Source organism: Maniola hyperantus, chromosome 3, assembly GCF_902806685.2.
Source record: "Maniola hyperantus chromosome 3, iAphHyp1.2, whole genome shotgun sequence".
In the NCBI taxonomy this organism is placed as follows: domain Eukaryota; kingdom Metazoa; phylum Arthropoda; class Insecta; order Lepidoptera; family Nymphalidae; genus Maniola; species Maniola hyperantus.
This window is the reverse complement of record NC_048538.1, coordinates 3,803,392-3,822,385: the sequence shown is the minus strand read 5'-3', so window position 1 is coordinate 3,822,385 and position 18,994 is coordinate 3,803,392. Positions and strand designations below refer to the sequence as shown.

General features: G+C 38.0%; 1 protein-coding gene across 1 annotated transcript; it reads right to left on the bottom strand.

Annotated features, from left to right (window-relative positions):
• Positions 1 to 783: 783 nt before the first annotated feature.
• Positions 784 to 18,150, bottom strand: LOC117996410 (integrin alpha-4-like). The gene is made up of 25 exons (XM_069509689.1): positions 17,994 to 18,150; positions 17,702 to 17,852; positions 16,522 to 16,637; positions 16,311 to 16,381; positions 15,067 to 15,118; positions 14,804 to 14,911; positions 14,204 to 14,290; positions 13,739 to 13,831; positions 12,803 to 12,888; positions 11,511 to 11,717; positions 10,291 to 10,390; positions 10,012 to 10,176; positions 9,641 to 9,741; positions 8,357 to 8,438; positions 7,721 to 7,863; positions 7,008 to 7,204; positions 5,905 to 6,112; positions 5,374 to 5,555; positions 4,707 to 4,788; positions 4,224 to 4,319; positions 3,349 to 3,499; positions 2,902 to 2,974; positions 2,214 to 2,325; positions 1,526 to 1,597; positions 784 to 943 (listed from the first exon to the last, which is right to left on the bottom strand). Exons 1-25 carry the CDS (start codon positions 18,001 to 18,003, stop codon positions 800 to 802), a joined length of 2,889 nt encoding a protein of 962 aa, XP_069365790.1. The 5' UTR covers positions 18,004 to 18,150; the 3' UTR covers positions 784 to 799.
• Between the last annotated feature and the right edge of the window lie 844 nt (positions 18,151 to 18,994).

Below are 18,994 nucleotides of genomic sequence, written 5' to 3'. Positions count from 1 at the left end.
TGTTAATTTAGTTTAGTTTAGAGATTGTGTACAAGAGAATCGGCCCCACTGTCCCAGTTAAAAAATACACATAACGTAAATAAGTAACGGGTACACACCACGATGAAATTAGATGACTTTGATTTGTCGATATTTCGACCCAGTTGCTTGGGTCGTGGTCAGGACGGGACTTCAGTGTTGCGAAGTCAGGGGCAGTAGCGAACTACCCTCTCCCTTGTTCGTTTGTTGATAGTTCACGAGCTATCCGGCAAAATACACTCAACATCACTATTAACTTTGAATGTTGTACGACTCTGCTGGTGTGCATAATTCTACCTCTGGATTCCACATACTTGCTAGCATAAAACCATCCTCACGTTTGAAATTCTGTTGTTCGCGAATTTTAATCGTTTCGCGCACTAATCTAGGCACCTAAGTATAATATAGTGGTGGTCTGCGGAGAGAACTCGGAGATTGTGGAGTTCAAACCAATATTTTGTGCCTGGTTATACACATTGTATAGGTACCCTATAGGGTGGGTGGTGGGTGGATCAACAGAACAAGCCCTTTCACTTGAGCGAAGCTGAATCGGCGGGGTGATTACGTATCTCGCGACAGGCTTGCGACAAGCGTAAATCTCACGATCATTGCTGTCAAACGTCTGGCTAGAGAGAGACAGCAGTAGCCACAAAGCAAAACAAGCAGAAGAAGAAGAGAGACAGCAAATGAACTGTCGCATTGCTGTCGCTACTGCAACGTTTTACGTAATCACCCCGCAAGTTAGCTTGTTAATAAAAAAATAAGAAGATAAATTAGACGTTTATTTATAACGTTGTTGTAGTTGTTCATCAATAGTCATCTCCCTTTCCTGGATATCATCTGCATCATCAGTCAGGAACTGAACGTCTTCTGTGCTTTTTCTCCTCGCAGTCGCCCTCATGCTGTTTCGAATATGTGAACGGCGCTGTAATATTACAAAAAATAAACTTTATAAACCTCCCACGCTGATTGATTTGTAGTCGCAAAATCGGATAACAAGTTTAGCAGGATCCGTTTTTACCGGATCCTGCCATCGTATGCTTATGTGAATAAGTGTATTGAAATACTGTTGCTATGAAATCGGATACTACAAACAACAGTTCCAACGAAGAATCGAATGTGTCTGTGTGAACCATCGTATGTTTTTGTGAATACGTGCATTAAAATACTGTTGCCAGTTGCCACTAAATCGGATACTACAAACGACAGTTTCAGCGAAGAATCGGATGTGTCTGTGTGAACCACGTACCGTTAGCATCATGTCTCGAAGAGTCCCTTTTGGGTATTTATTTTATTGCTATCTAAAAAGAAAGTAGGTACCTACTTAGTGCTAAAATGTACCCGATCCGTTGAGTTGGGTCCTATCCATCCCACTTAATTTTTTTTGCTGATTATTAAATATTATTAAGTATGAGCTGTGCGTTAATATTATAGATCAGTCAGTCCGTCAGCTTTTCCTTTTATATAAATAGAAGATAGATTAGGTATTTATTAAAATTCTACTCACAATACTTTGACGATAGACTTCTTTCTTCAGCGCCACAAGTTTATCTTTGTTTCTTCTTTTGAGGAATCCAAACTGAAATCAGAAAACGTAGTGGACAAAGGACAATGCCAGAATTTCTATAGAACTGTAACCCATTTTATATAAAAGTCGTTTACACGTATGCTTTATGCAGCATTTTGTTGCTGTTTCATCACTGATAACTAAACATAGGATTTAACACCTCTAGAACTTGCGGTTTTCATTAAATCTAAGATTAAGTCACATCATGATTCTAGGTTAAGTATAATATGCAATTTACCTATATTATTGTGAAACTAATAAAAACATCCGCAAGTTTGAAATCACAATTTTTAATTTTTAAGTGGTTATTTAATATTTCATATTGTGTGTAAATTGGTGGGTCAGGATCTGGCATTCTCCTTTTGTACAGAATTTAGACTGACATACCGTTGACTCTACATAAAAATAGTGCTTTTTAAGGGCCATCATGATAAGAAGAGAGGAAAGAGAAAGACAAGAAAAGGAGAAGATAACCGGAGGACCAGCACGAAGTAATGTAATGCAATTCTATGCTTATCTTGCAGACATGGCTATTTTAGTCCATGGGATATAAAAACGATCTGTCCGCAGACACAAGTCTGTAGGGATTTTTTCCTACTCTTTTCTGAAGAAAAAAGGCCGTACATACCTCATAAAGAGCAAAGACTACGAGTCCAAAAAGCAGTAAGCCGATGACAGAAGCCGTTGCGATCACCCATATTGGCACGCTCGCTACTTGTAGTTTCACTAATGATTCCTTACTGAAAAGAAAGAGTTAAGTATATTATAATATTCTCCTGACGGCTTACGGTAGCCAATTTCTATTAAGACTAGCAAACTACCCTGGGGATTATCATGGTGCATGGGAAGATATGGCGGGCACAAGCCGCAAACACAGATGCACTCTCCAGTTTCTATTATCTCTCTCAAAGTCCGATGGGACGGACCTGTGGCCTAGCTGTGACAAGTGACAACGCATATCAATCGATTGCGATAAAAGCAAAAATTTCAAAAATACGAAAATTTCAAACCCCTATTTTACCCCCTTAGGGGACGAAATTTTAAAAATCCTTTCGTAGCGGACATCTACGTCATAATAGCTATCTGCATGCCAAATTTCAGCCCGATCCGTCTAGTAGTTTGAGCTGCGCGTTGATAGATCAGTCAGTCACCTTTTCGTTCTATATATTTAGATCACTATCATATTCTGATAAAAACTGAAGTCAAAATTTCGTTCTCAGTCGAGTTGTATGCGGAAGGATCTCGAACCCACCGCATTATTATCCCAACAAAACTTACACTTATTCAAAATATCTAAGAAGAGGAAAAGAACTTACCTTAAAATTTGGCTGGTACCCAACAGTTTGAGAGTGGTAGTAACCGTGATATTTGGCTTATTTTCGTCTAATTCTGTAAGTACAAGGAATCAGATGTTAAATATACATGATATATATACATATTCATAAAATGACTCTTTAGGGAGAGCTCGTAAGCACTTATAAAATGGGACGTCTGGGATTCCTGGCAGAGGCAATTTGGGAAATTAATTAAAACTCTTTCTGGTCTGAGGTGGCATTGGCGTGCACAGACTTTGATATTAAATTAGTTAGGTCAGATTATAGTAAAAATTGAGCTAGCTATGATATATTAGCTAGTTCAAGCTAGCTAAATGTGTCGCAAAAATTTGCGATGTGAATTGTGAATCATGGGTTTTTAAGCCCTAAGCGTTAGCACTGGGTATGAGAGTGTAAAAAATAGAATTATAATGCGTTGAAAAGACAAACCTAGCTTGTTTGGAACGATTTCCATAGATATTGTGAGCGAAGTTTTATCTGATCTCAGCAGATCACCAATGTTACACGTCGTCACGGTTGCGTTGTCGTCTTGCGTCCTGTTGTCTATGGCACACTCTAGGTAGGACGTAACTGTGTAGATCTGGTAAGAAACAAACGATCATTTTAAATTTATATAAAAATCCTTGCTTTAACGGTGAAGGAAAACATCGTGACGAAACCTCCAAGTCTGAGAGTTCTGCATAATGTTCACAAAGGTGTGCGAAGTCTGCCAATCCAGACTTGGTAACTATGGCTAAACTCTTATCATTCTTATCGTTCTCAGTAATGAACCGGCTATGGGTTAATAATGATGATGATGATGAATGATGATTACAATGTTCTATATTGAAGGACATTACAAATTTCTCACACACTCTTGGATCCCATTCCATTTTTGGTGTACCAAAATAAACAAATATAAACGGTAATTCCTAAGATTTTCCAGTAAAAACTAAGAAAAACTAACTTTTACCAAGTCTTAATAGTGAAAGTCCAAACTGTTCTATAATTAATTAATTAGGTATTGTTAATTTCGAATTTTTACTAGCGAAGTAGCAATTTACAGTGCACGTAGATCGAATATACGATAGACGTTTGGGTACCAAGGTGATAAAATGGCGACCTTGCACCGGAAAGCGCAACACAGTGGACCCCCCACTAGGTGGACAAATGACATCAAGTGGGTAGCAGGGAGCCGCTAGAATCAGGCAGCAGCGGCGTAAAATCGTGGCGCGTGGAAGTCCCTAAAAGAGACTATGTCCAAAAGTGGAGTTTGTGTTTCAGCTGTGTTGGTTGCTGCATTTCAAGCGGAAGCACTGACTCACTTTGATAGGCACTTCTGGGTATGCGATGTATGACGCGTTCGGTAGTGTTATCTGAACTTTCATACCATTCCAGTTTGTGATACCTTTGTTTTCTATCTGTAAGGTAAAAACTAATTATTAAAGTATATGATCCGGTTGAGATCTGGGTTTGAGGCGGGGGGACGTCACCCGCGCTCGCCCGCACCAGGTTAGCGCAGGGGCTGTGCGGATGTGCGGGGCATTCCCTCCCCAAATGCCATCTCAATCTGTCGCGTACTATACATCGACAACTTTTTATATACATACAAATAAAAAAGTAACGTGGCTTTGGCATAGCAACAAATTATCACTTTAGATAAAAACGAAATACAAAAAAAGGAGCGAAGCGAGCTCCAAGTTTGTTGTCAGTCATATATTATCTTAAAATCCTTGTCATTTTTCACAATTGTTATTTTAATATAAAAAAGTAACACTCATATTTTGGTTGGTATTAGAATTACTTACAATATATAAATGTTCAAAAGATTTTCGCTCAGTACGCAGACCATTAGGGGTGACATCAACGTCTCCTTCAGGATTTGTTTGTCTGTTGGTAATAATAATAATTGAAATATAAATCAATTTATAAACTAACTAGCTTTTGTGGCCCCTCTGAAAATCATGGCCTGCTCACTTAGACTTCAGCTTCAGATGGTTTGGGCTATGTCAGTAATCTTGATTCTCACGTGGATTTCCTCATTTCAGATCCCTTCAGGAAACACCTAACAAAGCTCTTTCTATAGCTCGCTGGGTGACTCAAAGGAAACGCCTATTCTTGGCCAAAATTCATCCATCAATGTTATGAATACAAAAAAAAAACTTATTTAATGACTGAAACATTGCTCGTAACTGTTTGTGCGTAACACCCTGGTGTAATTAAAAGATACTAAACTAATTTCGCTCGTAATAACAATCTTGGCAATGTAGGTAATGCAATAATTCTTACCGAGAAAACAAATAAACAAAAAGGTTTATAAAAGCTTGTTTCTTGATCTGTGATCTCAGTCCTTAATTTCATTGATCTATGTAGGTAGGTACTTTGGCCAAAAATCCTTTAACGAATTGGCGTTTCCCTTTGTAAATCACGCTGTTTGTAAAAGTTCCCACGTTTAAACACCATGGGTGAACTTACCCTGTAATATAAATGTTCTTAGTGTCTCCTTTTAAGGCATATGTTTCCGTAACCTCGTCATCAACTTGATCTGGTTTGTTACAGTCGTTGTATAACACAGACTTGATTTCAACATTATATTTTTCTGTGCTCGTGCTCGCTATTATGTCTTGCCGTGGTTCCAATTTGATTTTACCTACAACCTGAAAAACAACGTAAACTATTACTTATAATGTGTTGAGACATAAAGAGATAAAGGAATAAATCTGAAAAATCTGTAAATTGTGGTTACATCACACAAAAAATTTAAATGTGTTAATGAACAATTAATTAGTATTTTCAATTTACAAAGTAAGTGGGGTATCATATGAAAGAGCTTTACCTGTGTGTTCTGAAACAGATTTTTATTTATTTTTATGATTAAAGGTTTTAGATTTACTTAACCGGCCAAGTGTCTCGCGCTTGGCCGGTTTTTATACCACAGTGATAAGTAAGTAAGTATATTGATCTAATGACTGAACCTCTAAAATCGGTTTAAAATTTATTACTTACCCACTGTTGATCTTTGCCAATAGAATATTTATTTTTGCATATGATTGTATCGGTGCCAGCTTGAGTGGTGCATTCGGAGGGAAACTGCGAGACCAGGGCGCCTCGCAATCGCAGTTCTACGCAGGCTCCATACGCCGTGTCACCCGAGTTTGACACGTTGACCGAAAAGTACTCAGACGACGACGAACCAACGATGTAATACGGTTTTCTAAAAAAAACATTTTTTTAAAAGAATATTAGACAAGTTTACCATGCTGACTAATTTACCCTCCAATTAAGCGTAGCTTGTGCTAGGAGTAGGTACGACAATAGTGCAATGTGTGGGGTTTGAACCGAAAACCTTTCGGATTACAGTCCGCTCCTTTAACCGTTGAGCTATCGAGGCTCTAAATTTAAAAGTCTGTCATAAGATTTTCTCAAAGTTCGTATGTGTCATCATCGTCATCATCATCATCAACCGATAGACGTCCACTGCTGGACATAGATCTCTAGTAGGGACTTCCACACGCCATGGTCTTGCGGATCCCTGCGACTCGTCTGATGTCGTCCGTCCACCTAGTGGGGGCTATTCCAACACTGCGTCTTCCGGTGCGAGGTCGCCATTCCAGCACCTTGGGACCCCAACGTCTGTCGGTTTTACGAACTATGTGCCCTGCCCATTGCCACTTCGCCTTCGCAACCCGTTGAGCTATGTCGGTTACTCTAGTTCTCCTACGGATCTCCTCATTTCTGATTTTATCGCGTGTGTAGTACGATGACTACGCATGTAGAAGGAAAAAAGAGGAGAAAGCTGCAATGATAGTTACAACTTTTTTTGATAAGAGGATAGGTTTTCTAGGGTTCCGTAGAAAAACAAGAAACTCTTATAGTTTCGTACAGACCGTCTGACTGTCTATGTGTCACTGCCATTTTAAAAATAATCTAAAAGGCCCATTTTGTAATTTACCACAGTTATGATTATGAAAAGCTAGAGTTGAAAAATAGTTTGATTGCTAAGGCAATCAATACAGATTTTGGAAAAACTACTTACGGCTTACGAAGTACGTTACTTTTACGTTTTCTGACACGCACTTGACCAATTATTTTAAAATAATTTTACTTACAGAAAGGTAGAACTAACGTGCAATTTAAGCACTGGTTTACAAATTTTTCCTTCGCAAAGCTTGTATTTGTTAGCTTGGTAGGACAGGTGACTTCGTTCACTGAGTAATACTCTTGAAGGGTCATAATCAATTGTATCCTCAGGATATTCCTTCAATGTTGCAGTTATTTCGTACGATATTATGAGGTTGTTCTCTTCCTGAAATATTCAGATTCAGAGAAGTTCAAATAAAAAGATGCTGCTCCACGTATCTCGGTGTGTATAAAATTTATGGAAGTAGGAAGTACTTATTACTTCCATGATGAAATTACATTAGCAACTGAGTGAACAACGTTACGGCAAGTGATTACTATCTCATTAAAATTCATTCTTAAAGTATCATAATTGCAGCTAAAAGAAATGACCACCAGTAGGTAATTATTATGGCTGTTTCACTGATCAATGAAGAGCTTTCTGAAACCGCTGGTTTATTTATTACTAGCTGATGCCCGCGACTTTGCCCGCGTGGATTTACATTTTTCAAAATCCCACGGGAACTCTTTGATTTTCCGGGATAAAAAGTAGCCTATGTGTTAATCCAGGGTATAATCTATCTTCATTCCAAATTTCATCCAAATCCGTTCAGCCCTTTTTGCGTGATTGAGTAACAAACATCCAAATATCCACACTTTCACATTTATAATAATATGTAGGAGTAGAATTGTCGATACTTACATTATTTAGGCAATTTGCTTTTATATTGTTTTTACATAATTTACTTTTTCTCTCTTTTATATTTTGGACGTAGGTAAATTGGTCTTTGCCCTTGTCTAATGTACATAGTTCATTGTTGAAGATCTGGATCGTTATTTCTAAATCTGCAATAAATTTATAGACCTACTTCACTGTTTCATTTAGGTACACGTTGACAACAAAACAAAATCTTTTCGTATGTGAATCAACATTTTATTGCAGGTGGTTTTCTGCAAGTTTGTAAACCAAATGAATAGTTCTATAATTATTTAGTGCTTTAGATAAAGTATGCCTTTGTGAACAAATACGTAGTTACAAGCGAAATCTGACAAGAAGTCGCTTTTGACTTTATTTCGTTTACAGAAGAACAAAAAAAATAAAAATAAAAATATACACCGCAAAATTTAACATTATTAATTAAAATTAAAGCATAAATTGCTGAATGACAAATAATAATAATAATAATAAAGTAAAATATACGTCCAAGCGTGGCTGAGCGAACATTTTCGTGGACACTTTTTGAAGTAAGTTCACTTTTGCATAAGACACATTGCATAAGAAGTAAGAAGCATTTATTTTAAAGACTTGTGTACAAATCATGATCGTGGTATAACATACCTGCCTTAATTTCAACCGGTTTTTTAGGATATTCAACAGAGACACACGATGTAATTTCGAGCTCCTGACGTTTTGTAGCATTCTGTAAGAGAAAATTAGATTAAAGGGTGCATACACGTACCTATTCGTCTCCGGTCTCGATGAAATCGGTGAGTAGAGACTACTCAGTATTATGTTAATGTGCAGTATAGCATGTGATAGATAGCCTAGTGGTTAGGACGTCCGCCTCCTAATCGGAGGTCGGGGGTTTGGGGGCTCTAACTTTTCAAATCAAATCATGTATTTGCTGATTTCAGGTTTTCAAACTTTTCGGAGTTAAGTATGTGCGTTTTAAGTAATTAAATATCACTTGCTTTAACGGAAAAACACATCGTAGAAAACCTCCATGTCTGAGAGTTCTCCATAATTTTCTAAAAGGTATGTGAAATCTGCCAATCTGCACTTGACAAGTGTGGTCGACTATGGCCAAAACCCTTCTGACTCTGAGAGGAAACCCGTGCTCTGTAGTGCGCCGGCCATGGATTGATCATGATAATGAGGATGATGACGGTAAGATCGTCAAACATAGTTTTGAAAAATTGTTATGTATGCAAGACCGGTATTGTAAAAATGTATGATATATTTATATCAATTAAGATATTGTTAAGTATTTATATTTAATTTTTTTGGAGTCCCAGACAGTGACCAGCGTCTGAGGATGAAACAGGAGAGTTGAAACGAGTAGGGGTGCCAGCCAGGTAACCTCCCAGTGTGCCTGGGTGCTGCTGGTCCCTTTTGGATACGTTCGAGGGGAAGAGCAGAATTCGGGGCCGGTGCAACCCGGTAACATAATTTTTCTTCGGGGATATCGTTGGCTATGGCTAATGACCTGGCAGGGGGGCAGGTTTCTCCGCCTGTCCGTCTGACTAGCAGAGGGCACAGTGGACGAGGCGTTGTCGCCCGTTGGGTCTCCGGGGGAGGGGAGGTGCACATAGTTGGTGCACCTCAGACGTGCGGCGGGGGACCTCGCGAGTGGGTCCCCGGTGGAGGGTCCACCTCGGCGGACTTCGCTTGATTGCTTCGGTGTTCCTGTGACCTAGTCCCCAGGCGACGCGCAGGAGCGCCGCCTGGTTCTAGTGGGTATTCCGGTCGCCTCTCGGCCTGTGAGTCCCACATACCTTCCCTCCAGTTGGTTGGCTGGCTGGATTTGACAATTATCGTAGTTCACTCTTGTAACAGGATGTCGGGCTTATCAAACGTAGACATTCTACATATCGGGAGTGATAGAAAATTTGAAATATTTACATTTTTTATTTCTATTGAGCCATTTAACTTCACGGTGATGGATGCCATGCTATCGAGCACAGCAACGCTACTGTTAGTACCGATTGCCCCAACTGCCAGACCTGTAAAAAGTTTTTTCATTAAGGACTGACTGACTAACTGACTGATCTATCAACGCACAGCTCAAACTACTGGACGGATTGGGCTGAAATTTGGCATGCAGATAGCTATTATGACGTAGGCATCCGCTAAGAAAGGATTTTTGAAAATTCAACCCCTAAAGGGGTGAAATAGGGGTTTGAAATTTGTGTAGTCCACGTGGACGAAGTTGCGAGCATAAGCTAGTCTTATTAAAATCGCGACCATATTGTCTCAGTCAGTGGTTCACTTACCATTGCATTCATTTTCTTTTTGCAAAGCTGCTAAGCTGAACCCAAAAGAGTGCAATCCTTCAGGTTGAATTCTTTCCATTTTTTTACCTTCTAAAATACCCACACCAGAGTAAATATACACTGCCCCTTTGCCATTATCTTCATATGGAGCAGCTATTGCTATTTCTGGAAATATAATCTTTAATTAAAATAGTCAGCGGGCGATGGAAAGAGCTATGCTTAGAGAATGCGTTGGGCAAATAGTTCAAAAAACCGATAGATAACGAGTTTTCCACTTACCATCGTTGCCATCATCGTCCAGGTCTCCAAGACTAACAATACTGTGGCCGAAATATCCACCGCTTTTAGTACCTTTTATAACTATCATTAATTTCATGCTCTGAAAACCATTCAAATAAAATTTACAAAGTTTCAAATTGATAATACAATAAATGAAAAGTTGATAAGTTATTAGATTCCTGTACTTAGTTATGTTATATCATGTAAAATATGTCAGATTATTGTTCATCCGAGTGAGTTACAATTTTCTACAGTTGTTGTTCGAACTTAATATAGGTACCTGCTTACTACCTACTTAGATTAAATTGGGAAGAATTTCAATACGGGTTGTATCTAACCTGTCTACTAATTTTCGCTAACTATAGGCTTCATAAGAAAGCTCAGTCACTCAGAAGGCGATGGAGAGACCTATTACAGGAGTTTATCTGCATGATCAAATCAGAAATGAGGAGATTCGTAATAGGTATACCTAACCAGAGTAGCCGACATAGCTCAACGAGTTGCAAAGCTAAAGTGGCAATAAGCAGGGCATACTTAGTTCTTAAAACTGATAGACGTTGGGGTCCCAAGATGCAAGAATGGCGATTTCGCACTGGAAAGCGCAGCGTTGGAAGACAAACTAGGGGGACAAACTATATCAAACTAGTCTCAGGGAACCGCTGGATTCAGGCGGCGCAAGACCTCGGGTGTGGAAGTCTCTACAGGACACCTATGTCCAGCAGTGGATGTCTCATCATCAGCATGATTAACCCATCGCCGGCTCACTACAGAGCACGGGTCAACTCTCAGAGCGAGAACGATTTTGGCCATAGTCTACCACGGTCCACGCTGGCACATTGCGGATTGACACACCTTTGAGAACATTACGGAGAACTCTCAGGCATGCAGGTTTCCTCACGATGTTTTCCTTCACCGAGCAAGTGATTTTTAATTACTTAATGCGTTAAGTTAAAAAAAGTAAAGTTAGAGGTGGACGTCATCCGCGTATGCCAATATTTTGAAATGCGCGGATGCGGATGCGAATATCCGTAACACCCCGAGGCGGCACACGCCACTCTGGCCCCGCCCACTTTCTTTGCAGGTCGTTACTTGTTGCAAATATGAATCCGCATCCGTGAAAGCTCCGCATTAATTGATGCGGATGCGGACGCGGATGTCGGAATCAATGCGAATGTTCCGCATTTGTTGGTGCGGATATCCGTGACACCCCGGTTACGTACGTTTGACCCAATCGATTTAGCAGCGTAGATGTACACAGCGCCCACGTCGTAGCTGTCCTGGTTTTCGGCGAACGTCGGTGCTCCCACGAGCAAAGAGGGGCGGCCGTGCAACGTGGCCGAGCACAGCACTGCACCAAACATCGAGCCCACCTGATCTTCATTTTTGATCGCTCCGATGTTGTCAAGGTTGGTATTGAAGAAGTATACCTGAAAGTGCCAAGCTTAGAATAAAATCTCTACATAGTAGGTATAAAATAAAGTCGCTTCCCGCTGTCTGTATGTATGTATGCATGAACGCGTAGCTCTTATAAATTACGCAACTGATTTTAATGCAGTTGTCACCAATAGATAGAGTGATTCAAGAGGAAGGTTTATAGGCATAGTTTAATTCTCAAAAATTAGAAATCCCTAGTAGGGAAATCAAAATGATGTGAATTAGGACGGAAATTAAAATAAATCCTCTCATATGAGAGTTTCCGAGGCGTGCGCTGCCTAAATGATCAAAGTTACACTAAAATAATGTACTTATTATGAAATTTGTTTCTCTTATAAAGTTCTACAAAAGTCTGCAATAGCATACATGTATCTTTTAAGGTTGACTCACAATAATCGATTTTATGGTTTTCAATGTGATCTGAAACAAAGCCTTACTTTTGAAGGTGTTTTTACCCATATTATAAATGTGAAAGTGTGTTTGTTTGTTGGTTTATTGGTTTGTCCTTCAATCACGTCGCACCGGAGCAACGGATCGACGTGATTTTTTGCATGAACACCTGGAGAGTGACATAGGCTTTTTATCCCGGGAAATCAAAGAGTTCCCACTACCCACCCATATTATAAATGCGAAAGTGTATTTGTTTGTTGGTTAGTTGGTTTATTGGTTTGTCCTTCAATCACGTCGCAACCGAGCAACGGATTGATATGGTTTTTTTGCATGGGTGTAGTTAAAGAGCTGGACAGTGACATAGGCAACTTTTCCCGGAAAATCAAATAGTTCTTACGGGATTTATAAAATAATAAATCTACGCGGACGAAGTCGCGGTCATCAGTCAAAAAAATATTTCACTTTTCATGTTTAGTAGGTATCGTAGCAGACTTTTTTCAAAATCTGTGTAACGTACATATGAGCTTTACCGTTTTAATAGTTTCTTACTAAAATGGCTGTAAGAAAGAACTACAACTAACTTATAACTAAGAGTTGTAACACAGACGGAAGACAGACAGATAGACGGACTGGGTGAAACTATAAGGGTTCCTAGTTCTACTTCGGAATCTTAAAAAGCCAAACATACCTTTCCATAACCTTTATCGCCAAAAGTTGTGCCAATTGCATAAACAGTTTGGTTAGAAAAGAATTGGCCACTCGATACACTGTAACCTGAAAAGAATTAAACAATGCGTGTATGGTTCATTGGTTCTATGTAGGATTTAAGTGTCATTTAGAAAAGGCATCAGGCATTATTAAAAAACTAGCTTATGCTCGCGACTTCATCCGCGTGGACGTAAGTTTTGGAAGGACATTCCAATAATAAAGAGCCTCGATAGCTCAACGGTGAAAGGAGCGGACTGAAAACCGAAAGGTCGCTGGTTCAAATCCCACCCGTTGCACTATTGTCGTACCTACTCCTAGCACAAGCTTCACGCTTAATTAGAGAGGGGAATATTAGTCAGCAATTAACTTGGCTAATATTCTTTACAAAAAACCGGCCAAGTGCGAGTCAGGCTCGCGCAATGAGGGTTCCGTACTACAGTCGTATTTTTTCGACATTTGCACGATAATTCAAAAACTATGATGCATAAAAATAATTAAAAATCTGTTTTAGAATGTACAGGTACCTTTCATATGATACCCCACTTGATATAGTCACTCACTTCGAAAGTTGAAAATACTAATTATTAGTTCATGACCACAATTTAATTTTTTTTTGTGTGATCTAACCCTAAATTCACGGTTTTCAGAGTTTTCCCCAAATGTCAGCTATAAGATCTACCTACCTACCAAATTTCATGATTCTAGGTCAACGGGAAGTACACTGTAGGTTTCTTGACAGACAGACGGACAGACAGACAGACAGACAGACAGACAACAAAGTGATCCTATAAGGGTTCCGTTTTTCCTTTTGAGGTACGGAACCCTAAAAATGAATCTATATTACGAAAATATGGAACTTTCGTCTGTGTTAATTGGAAAAAGTAATAAATCTAGTCGTTAAAACGTTAAAACTTACCAAAATTATATTTAACGGGATTGTCGGCACTAATTTGATTAATCGATTTTGGTTGTCTATTTGTTTTCAATGCATTGTAAAGAGAAACTCGGCCTGAAATAGAATGATGCAGCCATTAAATATCAAAAATCAGATAATCGGTTAGTACCATTATGCAAGTTCTTGCGTGCAGTTTTGTCGTTATTCACATTTGCGTGCAAGTTATTTGCTTTAGAAACATGTTTGCACGAGCTCGACCTCTCATGCGAGATTTTACTAACTTGAGGCGCCAGTTTTTACGCCAGTTTTATTGTCACTTGCATAACACTGCACGGAACATACTGCATATACAATAATATGCAGGGTACAGTTGATATGCAATTTTACGTTTCTATTCAAGCTGCATGCAACTGTTAACTTACATGCAAGTCACTTGCATAATGGGAATGGGGCTTTACACAGTACGGGGGTAATAGAAGATACTACCTGTATATAAAGCAGCTCCACCAATAAGAATATCTTCCTGATTAGAAGCCACGTGGATACTCCAACCAAACGAGTCCATTAGGTCTCCTAAGAACAATATTTAAACATGTGTATTATTTATGATATTATTACGTAATTTAAATATAAATTAAGTATAAAAGCATGTTGAAACTTTCATTAAACAAGTAAATATATGTAACTTTTCTTTAAAAAGCTTTAAAATTGATGTTTGGCCTATAGCAAACTCTCAGCCCTATACAACTTTAGCATTAGCATAGATAAAGTCTTCGTGTTTTCTTTTTGTCATTTGGCTTCAGATCGTGAGCTCGTTTGTCTAAGATTTTTGTAAAGAAGACAGAGAAAAAAGATATTCAGTACCTATAAGTATGCAGTTTTGCCTAAATGCGCAAAACAATTTTGTTCGGTATGACTAGGGCATGGACCCGTTTAAAGGCTTATTCCACCTTCCTAAATAAGGTGCCCTAAATGCATGCAACGTCTTATTTAGGAAGGTGGAATAAGCCATTTAGTGTATAGAAAATAGAGATTAACATTTAGGTTGCGACATACTTAACTTCATAAAATCAAAATATAACTTACTAAAATTCGTTGTATTCAGTGTTCGATCTCTTTCTGATATATATTGCAATTTATAAGACATGTCGTTCTGTTTTATAAAACAAATGCTTAATTCTGCAGGTACTTTGTCTGAAATGAAACATAGATTATACTACGTTAGTAGATTGCTAAGTGATAATAAAAGAACAGATTTCATTTATGATATAATATAGTACTTACCTACGTAATATTAAGAAGGTATGTACTTTATAATATCATAGCAAGTATATTTTTACATTACTTACCTTCACTTTTATTTGAGTATAAATGCATTTCAGTATATCGGGGAATACATGTCTAAAATAAAAAAATAAATTAGGTAAGTAGGCACCTATTGTAATAATATTTAGATATGAGGAAGGTTCTATCCAAGTGGCGGCTGCGAAAAATCTTAATATTTTTTTTTGTTTGTTTTCATGATTCCACAAATGGAATGGTTGTCTTACCTGACACTGAAATAAGTGGTACTGTTATTGTGCAATGAGAGTAAATTTTGGTTAGCAATTTAGGTGACAGGATGAAACCAACCCCAAAATAATAATTAAGCAGTTAATGAGGAAGTTTCAGGGCGAACGTTCCGTAAAATTTTCATAGATGGCGCTGTTTACCGCACCCACTAAAAACGAAAAATAATTTCCGAGCGAAGGTATACGCTATAATAATTTGTACGTAAAACATCCTGCAAAACAACAACGTCAATAAAACATACAGACAGCCCGGCAGCTCTTTCAGCTCTGTCCTCTGACGTTGTTAACTCAAGACTGGTTGAAAACTGCAGAGACACCCTGGCCCAATACCGGGTGGTTCTATGCTAGGAGCATGCTGGAATAGTTGGCAACGAAAATGCTGACATTCTGGCTAAATCATATAGATATAGGTATTATTTTTCGTTTTTAGTGGGTGCAGTACACAGCGCCATCTATGAAAATTTTATGGAACGTTCGCCCTGAAACTTCCTCATTGGTATTGGTAATGCTTGAGCTAACCGAGCGACTTCAAATAATGATGATAATGCAATGATTCATATTACTCTGTAAGCTAGTCCATTATAAGTCTGGATGCCTCGTAATAGTGGCAGCCATGGAGATGTGGTTTACGTGAGTCAAGATTATATTTAGATTTAAATTTAAATTTAAAGAAGAGTACAGAGTACATTTGGCCCAAAGATGCAGAGTACAGTGAGTGGACTTGGTTTCGTGGCCCAGCCAGAAAACCTCAAACTTAGACTGTCTAGTAATAATGTAAATAATGTAAACATACTATATCAAAATGTAAGAGGTCTACGTACAAAAACATCAAATTTTTTAACATTACTCGAAGCATCTGGAGCTGATTTGTTTGCAATAACAGAAACCGGATGCAACGAGTCAATGAACGACGCAGCCTATTAGGTTAGCCTGTAATGACAGTTTTAAGTTGTCAAATAAATATAAATATAAATAAATAAATATAAATAATTTTTTATTTAAATAAAACAGCTCTTACTTACCACGTAAAAGTCGGAACCCGCTGTGACAGTCGTACCCAACCACCAATCATGTTTTATATCGTCGTCTTCAACTGAAACATACTACGATTAAGTATATCAAAAAGGTGCAATAAAGAAACTCACATATACAAGCACCCTGATAACATTGCACTCCTCTTTGGGACGTTTGTGATCGTGTAATAATTTAAATAGGTAGATATTATGTTCCTACCTCCAAATAACTTTCTGAAATATTTTTCCCAAGCGTCCTTAGTTATTTTTCCAGTGTTCACATTGATGTAGTAAATCTGACCTGCATGAGACCCTTGCGGCGCACTCACAAGCAATCTATAAATAATATATTTTTTTTACACGACCAAACCTTGTTTCTTTTTATTAATTTAAGTAATTTTCGGAAAACTCAACACATTAGGTACTGAATTATTTTTATTTGTTATAGGTACACAGTGATCTATATTCTAGATTATAAGTCAGACATAATAATTAATTATTATCAATCTTTGGGAACGCGCTGACCCCTGGCATCCTAGTTTAAGGGTGAGGATTTTCTTTTCTTATTTTTCTGATTACTGTTAAAGTGTACCTAAATTCGGAAAGGACGACGCGCCGAGTGGCGACCATTATGCAAAATATTATGTACCTACAAAAGGGCTAGTCTTGCTATTTAGGATGCCGTAGGAACTCTTTGATTTTCCAGGATAAAAGAGCCTATTTTCCATCCCCAGGATACAAGTTATCTCTGTACCAAACGTAAAAATCGGTTGGTTGGTGGGATGGGTCGTGACACTTGATTTTATAATTTGGGCTAGCTTATGCTCGCGACTTCTTCCGCGTGGACTACACAAATTTCAAAGCGCTATTTTTCCCCCTTAGGAGTTGATTTTTTAAAAATCCTTTGTTAGCGGCTGTTTACCTCATAATTCTGCACGCCTATCAGCCCGATCTGTCCGGTAGTTTGAGCTGTGCGTTGATAGATCAGTCGTCACCTTTTCCTTTTATATATTTAGACTAGCTTATGCTCGCGACTTCGTCCGCATGGACTACATAATTTTCCAACCCCTCTTAGGGGTTGAATTTTCAAAAATCCTTTCTTAGTGGATGTCTACGTCATAATAGCTTTCTGCATGCCAAATTTTAGCCCGATCTGTCCAGTAGTTTGTGCTGTGCGTTGATAGATCATTCATTCAGTCAGTCAGTCAGTCACCTTTTCGTTTTATATATGATACATACATATATCATTATATATGATATAGATTAACTATGTGTAAATATATCTATTACCCAGCCTTACTTTCTATCGACATCAGACACAGACACACACAGACATCCTTCCGCGTTTATAATATTAAGTATGGAAGAATGGATTTTGATACTAAATAATAAGTTTTTACCTGGAATGTTTGGATTGATAAGCAATACTAAAGCCATACAATGAATCATCCTTTAAATTGTCTGGTTTCCGGAAAATCTTCAAGGAATTTTTATTGAGAAAAGCGTGAGTTAACAGCAGCGTTTCCAAAATACAAAAGCACGTGAAAGTTGCTGAAAAAAAAGCTGTCATTAATATTATTAAAATCATTTTTTGATCTTAGTTCCTTTTTTCAGATAGTATCCGAATAATAATAATGATGTTCTATTTATTTCTATATTTTTTTAAACAGCCTCCTACAAAATAAAACTTACATGAAAACATGACGCCTTTGCACAACACCCACGAAATATTAAAAAATATATAACATTTATTTTAATTTATTACTATAACACCTGACTGCATTGTTTAATTAATTATTCCAATATGATTTATCTTTAAATAACAATTATTATTCTAGTATAGTTTCAAAACAGCCAACTTGGTTTTCCTCATCTGTTAGCGTCATTATCTTGCTATGTACCTACCACCATGCCCAAATGATGGTTATAGGTTAATTAGTTAATAACTAGCTTATGCTCGCGACTTCGTCCGCGTGGACTACACAAATTTCAAACCCCTATTTTACCCCCTTAGGAGTTGAATTTTCAAAAATCCTTTCTTAGCGGATGTCTACGTCGTAATAGCTATCTGCATGCCAAATTTCAGCCCGATCCGTCCAGTAGTTTGAGCTGTGCGTTGATAGATCAGTCAGTCAGTCAGTCAGTCAGTCAGTCAGTCAGTCAGTCAGTCAGTCAGACACCTTTTCCTTTTCTATATTTAGATATGGCAAGAGCGCAAAGTACAAAATTACAGTCGAGGTGCTTTTTTGCGGCGAGTGTTTTTAATAGCGCCAAGAGTTTAATTTCCAATACGCACATATATTATACAAAGTTCTTCAAGAAAAATGTAGGAGTAAAAAATATTTACCACAACTACCATGGTATTTCTATAGTACCTACCAATTAATAAGTTCAATACAAGTTTTAACTTTTACCTATTAGGTAAATGCCTCTGTAAAAAATGATGACCTCAAATAACTGATCTATTTGGTAGCTCTATTGTCTACATGTCAAACCGTGCCTGTTAGCATTTGAATAAGGCTACATTACGGCACATGAGCGATAATAAAAAATTACCGTGTGGTCTCTGTATGTGATAACATTTTTATCACACATGGGCGGTAATTACAGTTTTGACAGCGGTATAAGAAGGACCACTTTGAGAGAAAATATTGAATGTAATATTGAAAATTAGTCTTTAACCGACTTCAATA

Coding starts and splice junctions, on each gene's coding strand:
- LOC117996410 (XM_069509689.1), bottom strand. Junction 11,718..12,802: donor GCGATAAAGGTTATGGAAAG/GTATGTTTGGCT, acceptor TGGCACTTTCAG/GTATACTTCTTCAATACCAA. Junction 7,864..8,356: donor ACCGGTTGAAATTAAGGCAG/GTATGTTATACC, acceptor AATTTATTGCAG/ATTTAGAAATAACGATCCAG.